Source organism: Grampus griseus (genome assembly GCF_964374135.1).
Source record: "Grampus griseus genome assembly, chromosome: 20".
Taxonomy (NCBI): Eukaryota; Metazoa; Chordata; class Mammalia; order Artiodactyla; family Delphinidae; genus Grampus; species Grampus griseus.
In genome coordinates, this window is record NC_139014.1 from 5,413,711 (window position 1) to 5,428,613 (window position 14,903).

The 14,903-nt window shown below is 46.4% G+C and overlaps 1 protein-coding gene across 3 annotated transcripts; it reads left to right on the forward strand.

Moving 5' to 3' along the window:
- The first annotated feature begins 356 nt into the window (after nucleotides 1-356).
- On the forward strand, nucleotides 357-14,192 carry MTNAP1 (mitochondrial nucleoid associated protein 1). 3 transcript variants are annotated; one of them, XM_082679904.1, is made up of 6 exons: nucleotides 357-411; nucleotides 900-995; nucleotides 2,794-4,274; nucleotides 9,700-9,807; nucleotides 10,372-10,479; nucleotides 13,519-14,192. In XM_082679904.1, exons 3-6 carry the CDS (start codon nucleotides 2,819-2,821, stop codon nucleotides 13,581-13,583), a joined length of 1,737 nt encoding a protein of 578 aa, XP_082536030.1. In that variant the 5' UTR covers nucleotides 357-411; nucleotides 900-995; nucleotides 2,794-2,818; the 3' UTR covers nucleotides 13,584-14,192. The 3 variants fall into 3 exon arrangements, with proteins under 3 accessions (XP_082536030.1, XP_082536032.1, XP_082536031.1); XM_082679905.1 differs by lacking the exon at nucleotides 357-411 and adding an exon at nucleotides 456-809; XM_082679906.1 differs by lacking the exon at nucleotides 9,700-9,807.
- The last annotated feature ends 711 nt before the right edge of the window (nucleotides 14,193-14,903 follow it).

Genomic DNA, 14,903 nt, shown 5'->3' on the forward strand with positions numbered 1-14,903 from the left:
CGTGGTACCGCCCACCCGCGGCTGCGCAGTGGTGCGACCCCGGCCGCGCCGACCGGTAACCCCGCCCACAGGAAAAGGCGGGCTCGGAGCAACCAGGAGCTTCTGGGAGAGAGGACCTCGTTAGAGGTCGCCCGAGCTTTCGCCTGTTCGCAGCCGAGCGGGGATACCTTAAGAGTCAAGCCAGGTTTAAATTAAATTAAACTATATCAGAATAATATGATACAAGTATTTGAGTTAAATCCCTGTGAGGTCACAATTTTTTTTAAATAGCTGAGAAGCATCAGGCAGTGGTGCGGACGGCCTGCCCCGGGTCCCAGGACTGAGAGTTGGGAAGCGGCGCGTGGGCTGCGCTGGGGGCGGGTGGGGGTGGGGGCCTGGCGCGGGGCTTCGTGGTCTTATCTGTCTTGCGAGGTGAGGCGCTGCCGTGGGGGGAGTTTCCACGGGCGGAGATGTTTCCTAGGGCCTCCGCCGTAGGTCTGGGGACGAATGTGGCGACAAGAGGAGAGTGGGGGGAGGGCTTCCTGAAGCCGAAGGTTCCGCCCCCTTAGGCGCCCCAGCGGCTCCGGCGCCTGGGGCTGGGAGGCTGCGGGGCTGCGGGGAGGCCCCAACCAGGAAGCAGCAGGACTGCTTTCCTGAAAACGTTACGGGCAGAGGGGTACGCTAGATAGTATTGCTGGGGGCGGGGAAGTCCGCTGGAGAGCGCAGGAGCGGCGGGCGAAGATTATCCTAACTTTGAGGTCCGCCCTGTGCCCAGGAGGGTGGTCAAGTCTGCTTTCTGGAACACCGAGGTAGCACTGCCCTCCCTACAGGTGACTCGGTCATTTGAATTTGCCCCAGCACTTTGCCGCATTTATTCATTGTATGTGCTGTCGAGTGACTTCCCTGATTGTGTTTTTCAGAGGCCGACATTAAAATCGCAACTGGAGAACGGAGAGCGAGGCCTGCTCATCTAGGAGAAACAACCGCAAGATCAGTATCTTTCTAGAAAAGCTTTGGTAAGAAAGCATTTAATAGGGAAGAACCTTTGTATTCTCTTACAAGTTAATCACTAAATGGATGTTGCTTGTAAGCTTAAATTACACCTAATGGCCCATCTCTGGGAACCCTGCCTCCCAGGTCATGAGCATGAAGCTAAAATACCTTTGTTTAGCTCAGAGGAAACAGCCTGACCAGGCCCACCTGTGAATCACTGCAGGAAGGAAGAAATTAACACACCCCCTCTGGAGGCTGATGGGAACTCCAGGAAATGTTCGGCTTTACTCCCTTCCCTTTTAGTATAAAGGATGCCTGAATTCTAACTCAGGCAAGATGGTTCTTTGGGACGCGAGTCCCCCATCTCAGTCTGCCGCAGCTCTTGAAACAAATTCCCTAGTCCTCGCCCCAAGAACGCATCTCTCGGTTTATTGGCCTGTCCTGCGGTGAGCGGGTGAGCTTGAACTCGGTAACATTAAGGCATCCATGGTGAGACGTTACTGTTCAAGGGTGCGGGAAAGATCTCAGTAGGATTAAGCGTGAGGATGGCACGGTGTGGAAGCACATGCCTCTAACAGGTCTCTTCTAAAGTCGTTAGCCTAAGGCCCTTGGACTGGCTTCCGTTGTGTGTATTTTTGGAAATAAACAGTCCCTAACTTTTATTATATTGTCAAAGGGGTACCTCCAAAGTAAGAATAGTTGCTGTAAAGTCTATTGGCAGAAGACGGTTTTGTTTTTTGTGAGTTTTTTTGTTGGTGTGTTTTTGCGTGACTTCATGTAAGATAAGGTGGGTCGGTTGGTCTGACGGATTGGCCAGGGCCAGGCCCAGTGCTCGGTTCTGAGAATACAGCTGTGCACAGGGTCCACCTGTTCCCTGCCCTCTGGAACTTGATAGAATAAGAAGTGTAAACAGAATTAACTCATCTGAGCTTTGGAATGAAATACTTCCTTTTCCTGACTGGAGAGAATAATAGAGGCAGCAGTGGTACATGGTGTAAAGTTTTTTAAATGTTTTTATGTGGCATAAATTTCACAAAAGTGTTAAACTAGACAAATTTGTCATTAATCCATTGTACTACATACTGCAAGTAAAAAATGGGGGACCATGTCACCTCCACTTATGTATTATTTGTGCATTCGCTGTACTTCTGTGTATGTGTATGCATATATGCTTATTACTAATGCGTTAAATGTCAGTAGCATTTCGTTTTTCATGCTTAGACAATAGAAGCTCTAATATTTTCTTCTTGCCCCAGTGGATCTTCTGTATATCACTCTGGAAATACTAGTCTAAGCCACCTTGGAATCCCAGCGTGAGTTTTTCACTCTTCACCATTCTTCCCTTGAATGACGTGTTTAAGGGTTTATAACAGTTTCTTTATACTCATGTGCTATCCAGTTGACTTGCTACAATGTTAAATAGCAAACATTTTATTGGCATTTTATCTGATTGGCATTCTGGACATCTCTTCCTTCCACTAAGCATTAATTCACTAGACTTAAGTTTTTTGGTCCAGCTCACCTCCTAGTTAGGGATGTTGAAAAACCTCTTTGGTTGTCTTTTGTAATGACTGATTCCTAAGAGACTTTAAGAAGTGTGAAATACCAAGCGGAAATGGAGCCAGGAATATTGATCTTAAAATCCAACTATGTCTGTTTTCTACCTGTGGAAGAAAAAGAATGGGTCAAAAGAAATTTTTTAAAACGTCCTTCAACCTAGCTTCTTTCAAATGAATTTAAAAGCTACAACACCTAAATAAAGTATTAGTATTTACTGTATGGATTGTGTGCTCCCCGTAACCTCACATTTCTCTTTTTCAGGAATAGGAGAGCTATTCCACCCAGAATGGAAGTGTGTCCTTACTGTAAGAAGCCATTTAAACGATTAAAATCCCATCTTCCGTACTGTAAGATGATAGGACCAGCTGTGCCTGCTGTTTGTCAGTCCAAGCCGGCTACCCTCGCACGTGCTAAAAAAATCAAAGGGCCAATCAGAGACTCAGTTAAAGCAAAAGAGAAAGTGTTAGGGACAGATAGTAAGAAAAGAAATCCTGAACTGAAAGGGGACAGATCAGAACAACAGACAGTTAAGTCCTCTCCACGACTATCTGTTGGTTTGGAAAAAACAAGTAATACAAAGGCTGATAAAGACTTTAAGAATCAAATTCAACCCTCCCTCAAAATGCTAAAAAATACTGAACAGAAGATTACTTCCCAGGGAGAAACTACAGCTCAGTTTTCTGCATCAGAAAACACCACTCCTAAAAAAGAGCTTGCCGAAGACTTGTCTAAATCAGGGGAAAGTAGAAATAACCCTTCAGAGACTGAAGCTTCTTTAGCTCTTGGCCCAATGGAACCTTCTCTGTCAAATCAAGATAGGAAATATTCTTCGGCCTTCCCTAATGATGTACAAGCCACTTCTGCTGATTTAAGATTGGACAGAGTGGATGCCCCAAGACAGAACCTTCTCATAAAATTACTAGATATGCCTCTGGGCGATTATCACAGTTCTCCCACGAATCTCAATTACGGGGTTGAAAGGGTAAGCACATCATCAAGCAGTGAGAGAGATTCCAAGGCCGGGGATCACCTCTTGGGAGTCTCTACTAGAGACTCTGGGACTTGGGAAAAGAACACAGAATCACAAATTGCAGCTTTTAAAGTTAGCCCGTTAGGTGAAGTCCAGGTCAAGGAGAACCAGGGAAAAGGACTTGACCTTGGAGCAGAGGCATGTGGGAGCCAAGGAAATGCAGAGAAAAGCGCATTTGCAACAGAAATGCAGGAGTGGGCTGCCGTGAGCGATGATTCAGTCATGGAGAGGAAATCTCGAGGTGAAGGCCCCAATTTAGAGTTGCTCACGCCAACGGGGACAAATTGCAATGAGCTTCTCTCTGTATCACAGTCACGTAATCAAAGTCTTGCCTCTCTGGCTATGAAATTTCTCCAAGAAGAGAAGGCAGAAGCCTGCAGCCGTAATCAAGTCCCTGCTATGAAGGCGTTGACAAAGAGCGAGGAACAAGCTTCTCTGACACCCAAGTCGGGCCGTAGGCCACCAGCATCACACCCCAGGGGCCAGCATTCTGCACATTCAACCCATCATCACGCTTCTAAAGGCCCCTTCACAGGTCAGATCGGTGCCACCGACAGAAAGACCCTATCCAGCTCCCTGGGGCTGGAGTGGTTTCCAGAGCTCTATCCGGGTTATCTTGGACTCGGGGTGTTGCCAGGGAAGCCTCAGCATTGGGGCACATTGGCCCAGAAGCCTGCGCTCATCAGTACCCAGGGGGGAAGCTGCTCCCAAGGTAAGCACGCTCCCGTCCAAGCTCATCCAGACAGCTCTGTGCCTTCTGAATCCGTGAGGTTCAGGACGCCCACATTCTCACTCACTTGACCTTCCTCGTACCTGGGCACTCCAGTGCGCTGCACTTGTGAGTGTCCTCAGAACGTGGCTTCTTGCTCCCAGGCGTCAGTAATAACAGTGGTTTATCACTCTCCCTTCCCCTCCACCGAGAGGTGAGGGTTGGACTACGACAGGCTGGCCGGTGATGCTGATAGCAGTTGACCGCCTACATTTGGAAGAGGCATGGCCTCTTCTAGAAATTGGGTGGGTATTCAAGCTGAAGAGACTCGGGAAAAACAGGAAGACTTCAGGGTCTGCCTAAACAGAACAAGCGCCGTGCTCGGATTTCAGTCAGGACCAGGTCGGGCAGAAAATAGGTCCCAGACGTGTGGTCAGATGCAGCATCTAGCAGTTTAGAGTAGCACAGAAGGGGGCTTCCCTGGTGGCGCAGTGGTTGAGAGTCCGCCTGCTGATGCAGGGGACGTGGGTTCGTGCCCCGGTCCAGGAAGATCCCACATACCGCGGAGCGGCTGGTCCTGTGAGCCATGGCTGCTGAGCCTGTGCGTCCAGAGCCTGTGCTCCGCAACGGGAGAGGCCACAACAGTGAGAGGCCCGCGTACTGCAAAAAAAAATAATAATAAATAGAGTAGCACAGAAGGGAAGAGCAGATGGGGTTCTTGTCTTTGGGGGCAGGCTGGGGTGGCAGTCAAGGCAGGTGGAAGTGGGGCCTCAGGGATGAGCCAGTGAAGATCAGGAGCAGAGGGTGTAGCCAAGAGGGAGCAGAAATCCATGCCCTGGAGAAGTTAGGCCGCAGAGAATAGGACCAAAGATGGAGCCTCAAGACACGAGAGATTAGGTAAGAAGGATTGGGGGAGAGAGGCTGGGCATCAAGACTGATTGGATTGTAAGTCTGTCTCTTCGAAGCTCCCTGGATGCTCCTTGCTGGTGCCTGGAATGGGTTCAGCAGTGGGCAGGACGGGGGCCCGGGTAGGAGCCAAGAGCTTCCCTACGGCCCCCTCAGTGCCCTTGCTTTTTTCTGCTCTCACCTCTAGTTACTGAACTGCTTCTCTAGTTACGGAACATAGAGTGTCTCCATTTTCCTCCCCAGAAGCTTTGGATTACTTCTTTTTGTTTGGGTTCTCTAGGGGCGTGGTTAGGCGTGGTCACAGTAGCATCCATCTCTTTCTTTTTGTTTTTCTTTTTTTTTTTTTCATCTCTTTCTTGCCTAGTGTTCTTTGGTGCTTTCGGGTTATTTTGACAGGAGACACAAAGCCACTCAGAATAGGCTTGCAGCAGAAAAGCTTGTATTATCCCTTCCTAAAGGATACATTTTTCCCCTCTACTATGTTTTTTTTGTGAATGCTCACATATTCACTAAGCCCCAGTTTGGCTGTTGTGGAAAGCTTTTTTTTTTTTTTTTTTTTTTTGCGGTACGCAAGCCTCTCACTGTTGTGGCCTCTCCCGTTGCAGAGCACAGGCTCCGGACGCACAGGCTCAGCGGCCATGGCTCACGGGCCCAGCCGCTCCGTGGCACGTGGGATCTTCCCGGACCGGGGCACGAACCCGTGTCCCCTGCATCGGCAGGCGGACTCTCAACCACTGCGCCTCCAGGGAAGCCCAAGCATTTTCTTCTGTATTTTAATTATCCCTTTCTAAAGGTTTCAAAATGGACGTGTATTAAGAGGGTTGCTAGCTTAAAGCTACGTTTCCTTCAGCTGCCTCAGTGGTTAACCGGGTTTTCTACGAACAGGTCTAACATCTTCACTGTCTTTCCAAAGTTGTAGTATCAAGTCCCTACTCCATCTTAACATAGAATTAATATACTCACATTTGTGTTGCTTTGTGGTTCTCAGGGTGCTTCACCTATCTTCTGATTTTGGCCTCACCACTCTGAGATGTGGGCAGAGTGCTTTTCTCTCTGTTTTGCAGGTGATGAAACAGGCACAGGGGATAAGTGATTTGTCCAAGGTGGTGATGCCAGTAAGTGGTAGAGGTGCAAGTAGAACCCCGTTTCCTGAGGCCTAGTTTAAAGCTTTCACTCAACCATGTTGTAGAAAATGCGCCACAGCTAGACACACAGGTGTTGTTTATATCTGCGAGCTTCTCTGTGGTTTTCAGTGGCATAAACACACACAGCCCATAGCAAATCTCTAGCTTGTAGAAGGGCTTCTTTGTATTCTGTCCTACCCTCTGTAGTGCGAAGGTGAGTTCATTTTAGTGGGAAAAGGGAGGGAACTAAGAATGTTTATCAGGTGATGGCGGTTTCTGGTCGTTGTGCGAGATGCCTGATGTAATTATCTCCTTTAATCCTCCTGAGGGTTCTGAGGGGCTGTCACTGCCAAAGACTGCCCTCTGTTGTGGGCGAGGAGTCTGAGCCTCAGCGGGCTCAGTGACTTGCCCACGTTCACCAGTAAGCGGCAGTCGGGATTCAAATCCAGGTCCGTCTGGCTTGTACATCCATGGTCTTTAAACTCAGCCTCAGGCTTACTTTAGGGCAGTTAGTGGTCAATATCACGGTTGATTTAAGTTATTAGTAACACTCCCTTTAATAGGTCCCAAGATTACAGTAATAATAAGGTAAGAGATAACAGTAACCCATGTTACTAAATCAATAGGCTTGTGAAATTGAATATGGGGGAACAATACAAGTTTTCCTTTAATAGTAAGTTCTTCCAGAATAGTGGCTAGAAGCGATTTTGTTCTCTTTTATTGGTCACAGTCTGTAATGTGTGATTAGTTTGGGTTCCTGTATCGGGGAACGTGTAGCCATCACTGTGCCTCTAGTTCTGTTGTAAACTGAAAAACTGTTGGAAGTTGGCTCCACCGTTAACGGCCAGACTGTGATGCTGCTACCAAATGAACAGGAGACACTAGAGGAGACCCTAGGATCTCAGTTAAGGTCAAGACCTGATTCCTTAGTTGGCCAGGGACTTCAAGGCCGTCAAGTCTACAAGGATAAAAAAGCAGTGTGGCTCCTCAGCTTTGTACCTTCACCTGGCAGTGACTGTCCCCATTGACTGCAGGGTCAGACTGACCTCCCAGCAGTCATTGCAGAAGAGCTTGGGCTGTGTGTGCCCTCACTCAGGCAAAACCTTTGATGGGCCACTCCTCCTCTATCTCAGGAAACCAACTCATCCCTTTGATACTTAAAGGCAGGGCCAGTGAGCTAAGAGTTACTAAGTTAACTATATATCAGGTGTGATACCTGCATGTTTACCTAAGTTATCTTAAGGAATCTTATACCAGTTCTGGGAGATGGGTATTATCCTCTTTTACAGACGAGGAAACTGAGTTTCACAGAGGATGAGTAACTTGCCCAGTATCCAGTTTCTAACGTGATCTGATGGGCTTTGCCAAGGTTTTCCGGGCAGTGTTTCTTGCACTGGACCGTTGGGCTCCAGGATGTCGTCAGTTTTCTTTCCTGCATGGGGAAATGCAGCTAGTCCTCGTGCATCAGGTACCTGAGTAAACTTAGGTGAGGTGATTCTACCAGCTGGAAAGGCACCTAGGGCCTTCATTTTGATGAAACAAGGTAGGACCAGAAGCTCTCACGGCCGATGAAAAATGGCTGTGTTTTGAGGGCCTAGGCTCGGAAATCCCGAGGCGGACTGATGGTTCTGAGGATGCCACCAAGCTGGGCTGCAGTTAATCAGGAGTCGGGATGGGGCTCATGGAATTAGGCAGCGCTAGGCGCAATCTTTTGAGCTTCAGGGAGAAAGATTCTCGTGGACCTCACTACCAGAAGGAGTAAGTTTTCCTGGCCTGAGGGAAAGTACATTTTAGAAGTCCAAGATTTAAATCTCAGGAGACTCAACAAGTACCAGGGTCTGAGAGCTCTCAGCAATAGAGGACTTCGTTCAAAGGAAACCTCTCAGAGTCCCAGTCGCCTTGAGAGCGTTCAGCTGGGAGGGCTGGCTGGGCCTTTACAGAATTCAGGTGCCTTGGCTTTGGGGCTGAAAGTGTAAGAGATCTAGGTCCTCGGTTCCCAAATCTGGACAGTTAACAGTTTCACGTGGTCATTTTTTTTTTTAAGAGTAAAGATTGCTAGGCATCATCCCCAGAGATTGATTCTGAAGCGAGGCCTCAGAATTGTATTTTCAGACGCTTCCTCGGTGTCACTGAAGGTCAGCCAGGTTTGAGAACTGCTCCTGGAGGTGATGACCCTGGCGCAGGTGCCTCAGACCCAGCAGTGGGCTGTTCTCAAATTGTGGCAGGGGAGAAGGTGGTTTGGGAAAAAAAAAAAACTTTGTGTAATTACAAAAAGCAAAATATGGCTGACGGGGTTACCAGAAGGTCAAGTGAGAAAACTTTATAGGTCATGGGTTTTTAAAGGCCAAGAAACAGCTAAATAAAGGCTGTTCTCTAACGTGAAACCAGGATTTCCATCAGTAGGGTATCCGTGTGAGGTGGGGTTTTTTGTTTTGTTTTTTAAATGTATTTATTTATTTATTGGCTGCGTTGGGTCTTCGTTGCTGCATGCGGGCTTCTCATTGCGGTGGCTTCTCTTGTTGCGGAGCACGGGCTCTAGGCGCGCAGGCTCACTAGTTGTGGCTCGCGGGCTCTAGGGCGCAGGCTTAGTAGTTGTGGCGCACGGGCTTAGTTGCTCCACGGCACGTGGGATCCTCCTGGACCAGGGCTCGAACCCATGTCCCCTGTATTGGCAGGAGAATTCTTAACCACTGCGCCACCAGGGAAGCCCTTGGGTAGTGTTTTTACATCCACAGCAACTTTTACCACACCTGCTAAACCCGTTGTAAATATTTGCTTAATTTACCCTTTATCCTAGTGAACCAAACCAAGACCAGAGAACCAGCAATAGTAGAGATTCCCTGCCTGTCATTAAACATGGAAGATAACAGGGGCAGGGAAAATGTAAATACCTAGCCTAAACCCTCCTTTCTGGTTCTGCTTTATCGTTATTCATGTATTGAACATAAATAAGAAGTGTGCTGGTCGGCAGTCGTGCTGGGCTGGGCTGATAGAGCTGGCTTGTCGACTGTTGTAGTGACAAGGAGCAATAATTAACGTGACAGTAGAAAGTCATACTTTTTGCTAATAAGATGTTCAGCAGGTGAGAGGAAGTATAAATGATTCATTTCATTAAGTATGTATCCCTGGATCATCTGGGCACTATATTCATCGGGTTGGAAATGGATCTAGGTCCTGATCCCCAGGGTCCCTTAGTCTGTCGAAGAACCTTTTCTTGATGTGGAATAGACAGCTTTGACCTTCAGTGGTTACCAGTTAGCCACAGCCCAAGGCAGACATTAATCCACCTACTTAGAATATACCTTTCCTGCAGCCTCGCCCTGGGAACCTTGGGCACTAAGTGTTGGGGAAGAGGATGGATTTAAATGAGTTATCACAGTGACTGTTTGGAACCCTAGTTCCTTTGTTGGAAAGAAGTTCGACGGCGGTAAGAAGTTTGGAAGCCCCGGCCAGGCTCACAACCTCCAGCTTTTCTCTAAGGAGGCTCTTGGGAGCTGTCCAAACAGGTGAGGCTGGAATCACGACTGCTGGGCTCTGTTGCTGGTTCCAGGCATTTGGAGAACTTTCTCTTCCTTTAGCCATGGCTGTTACAGCAGGCTCGAGAAAGAGAAGAGGACACCCTTGTAGTCTTACTGCTCTCCTGCCTGGCTGTTTTCATCCGGGAGGCTCATGTAATTAAAAGCACCGAAGCTAATAATAGCAGCTACCACTTATCGAGCAGCTTTCATTTATTCAGGACTTAACCCTGCCTCTCTGCCGCCCTCCCGTCTCTGCCTTCCCCACCTTGATTGTCCCCAAGCCAGGAAGGCGCAACCTCAACTAGACCAGCTGTATTCATCTCCTCCCCACGAAAGACTTTAACCAAACTCCCCAAAATAAGAGTGACTAATTTAAATTTATTAAAATTAAGGTCTTTGGGTTTTAGCCTTTTCATCATACGTGCAATATAGTGGTATGTAAATTCTTTGCAATTCCTTTGCCTAAGCTAACCGGGTAACTTGAGTCCCTCACAGATAAGGGCCCCTAGGGGCCTTTGCCTCTAACAGTGAGACCTGCTTCTCTTTGAACAGGCTGGATCAGGTGTCGCACCACCGTGCAGAACAGAGGAGTCGGTGGCATCGTGATGCTCTTCACAGGGTGCTTCGTCCTTTGTTGTAGCTGGAGCTTCAAGCATCTGAGTAAGCCTTTCTCTATTTTTAGCCTAAATTACAGGTCACATCCCATTATAGGCACCTCCAAGGGATTTTCCCAACTGCTTTTTTGTTTTTCAGTTTTGCATTATCTGACATGCCCTAGAGAATGAGCTGTTGCCTGAGAGGGTTCTTTTGGAGGTTTTTTTAGTGGGGGTTTTGGTTATAGTGGCCTTTATAAGATTTGACTAGAATTTACATAACTGCTGTTATGCTCCATTTAAGATTGTCACTGGAGATCTGGAAAGCTTTGTGTTTTCTCCTTAAAGCTATTTGCCTGTTAGAAGATCAGGGCTCTTCTCCAAGGTGACTTTTTAATTCCTATGTAAGAGCTTCCTTTTAGGATTGAAACCAAATAGCTTTATCCCCCAAAAGAGAGGAGGAGAAGCGAAATACAGCTGTCACTCATCCGTGTGTCTTAAGGCTTAGAGCTGTTTTATTTACTCCACTTTTAACATTAAAAGCACAACACCTTTCTAGTGACGCGTTTCAGCTTGCTCCAAATCTTACCAGAAAGAAAATGCCTAGATTTCATTGCTCTTTTAGTTCCAGATAACTTTTGCTCATTTTTTAAAGTATTGTTTTATGAAAGAAGAAAAACAGAAATAGCCCAGTATTCTTCCACAATTTAAAAACAAAAAAACCCAGACGCTTTCCAGATGAAAATTTTCAGTGTAAAAGTGTAAGATAATCATTAACACTGGAGGCCAGTAGAATTCACAAGCTTCTAAAATGTCAGATTTGACTCTAACTGGATTTGTTGGCTAATTCAGTACCAGTACATAGGGCGCAGGTCAAGCAGCGGGAATGTGTCTGCACCAAACTCTTGCATCCTGACTAGCAGTGCATAGCTGCTGGCCCTTGTCTAATATGCATGGCCATCGGTGAGAAAGAGGAATTCCCTTCTGATCATCCCCGCATAAACGGAGATGCCTAAAATCCCAAGTCATTTCTTTCACGGGGAAAAAGCCTTCCCTGAAGGTTCTACCCGCCTGAAGGAGACCATTTAGGTGATGCTTGAGGTTATTTTTCACATCTCTAAATTGAGACTGAAGAAAGTGAGACAGAAACTTCTCATTTTGCTTAAGACTTGACTTCTAAATTTATAAAACAAAAATATAACAGAATGATCTGTAGAGTCAAGACGTAGAAACAGTCAACAGAATGGCCTCTTAGATCCTTGTGTTTATCTTTGTTTATCGTAAGAGCTGCAGCGCTGGTGTAAGTAGCATTGACCTGGACACCACGTAAGAAAGCTTTGGCGCTCCAAGGCAGGAACAGTGGAGATGGCTGCGGTGCGATGGAAACGTACTGGGGGCAGGGGAGAGCGTGAAAAGAATAAAATTACTGGAATCTAGCAACTCTGTAGGAAGCCAGTTTTTTAATGTGGACAGATCTGGTTCTGTCTGGATATTTCTTTTGGCTTGTTCTCAAAAGTGACAGAGTTACTGAAAAAAACTTAAGTTTGTTTAATCATAAAGGCTGATGTTATTCAAGGAGACAAGAAGATGGCAGAGTTCGTCATTAAAATTTTTTAATAGCTATTTCCTAATAGCTCATATCTCAATTTTAAATCTTTCTCTCTAAACTTATTCTCTATATCTTGGCATTTTACTGTTCATCTCCACTAGATACTCGGCTACGTGTACACTGGTACAGAATAGTATGTGAAGTGGCAGGAGATCAGCACACATCAGACCCCTCCCCTTGGAAATGGTTAGGCTCTTCTGGGTCCTTGACCACATCTTGGCAGGTGTCAGAAACATAAAAGCAGAGGGTGGGTTCAGAGTTGCAGGTGAGCCTCTGAAAACTCCTTGGCAGGTTATATTTTAAGCTAATTAAAGCAGCACACTAAACAGAAGCCTAAATCACCTTTTCCACATCTTAAATGAGTATAATAGTGAGCAAATGGTTTCTGCTTATCATCTCTTCTTGGAAGCTTTTCAGAACTCCACCCCTATCCCTTCCCAAGAATTTCAGTGCAATACTCAAACATTCCTCCCACTTTGTTAGGGTTGTTTTTGGCTGGTGGGGTTTTTGTGTCTCTTCCCTCATCAGAATATTCCATATTTTTCTAATTTTCTGCTTTGGCCCCTAGAGAATAACTTGGGTACTTACAAAGGCTTCAGGGAAATGTAATGTAGATCTCACAGATGGATAACGGTTTTCAGCCTCTTTTCCAACATCAGAGGTTGATTACATATCAGATAGCAACATGCCCCTATCGATCAGTTGATGGGTCTGTCTGTATCTTCCCTTTGCTTGTAATATCCTCAGGCCAAAATACATGTGTTCAGTCCCTCTTTTGTCCCAGCTCCTTCAAAACTATGAAAAAGCAGGTGTGCTGTTCTAAGGCCAGCGTTCATGTATTTGCACACCTCTTCCTTCTCTCTTCCCAGAACTCGATGCTGACTTATCTTCTGCTGTATCTCCCTTTTCTGTTCTTCAGCCCCCTGTCCCCCCCTCCGCCTCTCTAATTATCCCCAGTGGGAGTAATTTAATTCTGCATCAAATTCTTATGGTTAAGGAAAAGGTGTGCTAGAATTCTCCATAAGGAAAAATTCACGGTTGAGGAAGAGTATACTAGAGGCAGTTATTTTAGTTTAATATGACAGAATTTTCAGAACTCCAAAAACAGTATCTTGCCTTTAGGAAAGGCTTTGTGGTCTTTCTTTGTAAATGCCCTGTAAGAGACACGGTCAAGGAGGGGTCTCCCTGCACCTGCCCCTTTGCCTTACTCTAGATCAGAAATGCTCAGGGTACAAAGGTAGGTGAGAATGATCTCTCAGCTATGTCCTCTTCCCCAATCCCCTTGAGCCCAGGGGTCAGCAGACCACGACAGCCCACAGACACAAGCCAGCATGTGGCCTATTTTTTGTAAATAAAGTCTCCGTGGGACACAGCCCTGCGTCTTTGGTTAGGTGATGGCTGTGGCTGCTTCCACACTGCAGTGGCAGAGTTGAGTTGTTGCAACAGAGACCATAGACCCTGCAAAGCTGAAAATGGTTATTCTCTGGCCCTTTACAGAAAGCGTGCCAAGCCCTGCCCCAGATGGACAGGACACCTCACGGGCTCCTGTGTCGGAGGGATGAAGAGGACTGGGGATCTCCGCTCCGAAGTATTTAGTTAGGAAACGCGTTTCAGGAGGAGAAGCCTTTCTGGACTCAGTACCTAAGTGCCTGAGTGTTGCCCCCTCAGCTCCCCACAGCATGTGAGTGCAGTGGTGACAGCAAGAGTAAGCTCACAGCCCCCCAGGGTTGTCATCAAGATCATTTTTGTCCCTAACTAAGTAAACTAGCGCCACTTGTTGCAATCAGAATGCTAAAACATCATGAAAGGGTTTAACTCGGTTAGATCACAGTGAATACTGTACATCTCTGAAAATAAGTTCCTTAATGAGAAAAACGAACTACTTAATGACCCATGAGTCCTGAAGGGATATCTGCTGCTTATTGCCCGGTATGTTGTGTTAGTTTTAGGTATACAGCATGGTGATGCAGTTACACATATATATCTATCTTTTTATGTATACGTATTCTTTTACAGATACCTTTCTCTTATAGTTTATTACAAAATTTCAAATAGAGTTCCCTGTGCTACAAGTAGGTCCTTGTTGATTATCTATTTTATATAGAGTGGTGTGTATCTGTGAATCCCAACCTCCTACTTTATCCCTCCCTGCCCCCGCCCTTTTCCCCTTTGGTAACCATAAATTTGTTTTCTACGTCTGTGGGTCTTTTTCTGTTTCGTATATAAGTTCATTTGTATCATTTATTTTTTGTAGATTCCCCATATAAGCGATATCATATATTTGTCTTTCTCTGTCTGGCTTACTTAGTATGATCATCTCCTAAGTCCATCCACGTTGCTGCAAATGGCATTATTTCGTTCTTCTTTTTTTTTTTTTTTATAAATTTATTTATTTTTTTGGCTGTGTTGGGTCTTCATTTCTGTGCGAGGGCTTTCTCTAGTAGCAGCGAGCGGGGGCCACTCTTCATCGCGGTGTGCGGGCCTCTCACTGTCGCGGCCTCTCTCGTTGCGGAGCACAGGCTCCAAACGTGCAGGCTCAGTAGCTGTGGCTCACGGGCCTAGTTGCTCCGTGGCATGTGGGATCTTCCCAGAGCAGGGCTCGAATCCGTGTCCCCTGCATTGGCAGGCAGATTCTCAACCACTGCGCCACCAGGCAAGCCCTACTTCATTCTTTTTAATGGCTGAGTAATATTCCATTGTATATATGTACCATATCTTCTTTATCCATTCCTCTGTCAATGGACATTTAGGTTGCTTCCATGTCCTGACTATTGTAAATAGCGCTGCTGTGAACATTGGGGTACATGTATCTTTTCAAATCATGGTTTTCTCCAGATATATGCCCAGGATTGGGATTGTAGGATCATATGGTAGCTCTATTT

Bases quoted from the DNA above. Each gene is read 5' to 3' on its own strand.
- MTNAP1 (XM_082679904.1), top strand. From the start codon at position 2,819: ATGGAAGTGTGTCCTTACTGTAAGAAGCCATTTAAACGATTAAAATCC. The intron at 4,275-9,699 runs GTAAGCACGCTC...TTGGAACCCTAG, and splicing joins GGGGGGAAGCTGCTCCCAAG to TTCCTTTGTTGGAAAGAAGT. The intron at 9,808-10,371 runs GTGAGGCTGGAA...CTCTTTGAACAG, and splicing joins CTTGGGAGCTGTCCAAACAG to GCTGGATCAGGTGTCGCACC.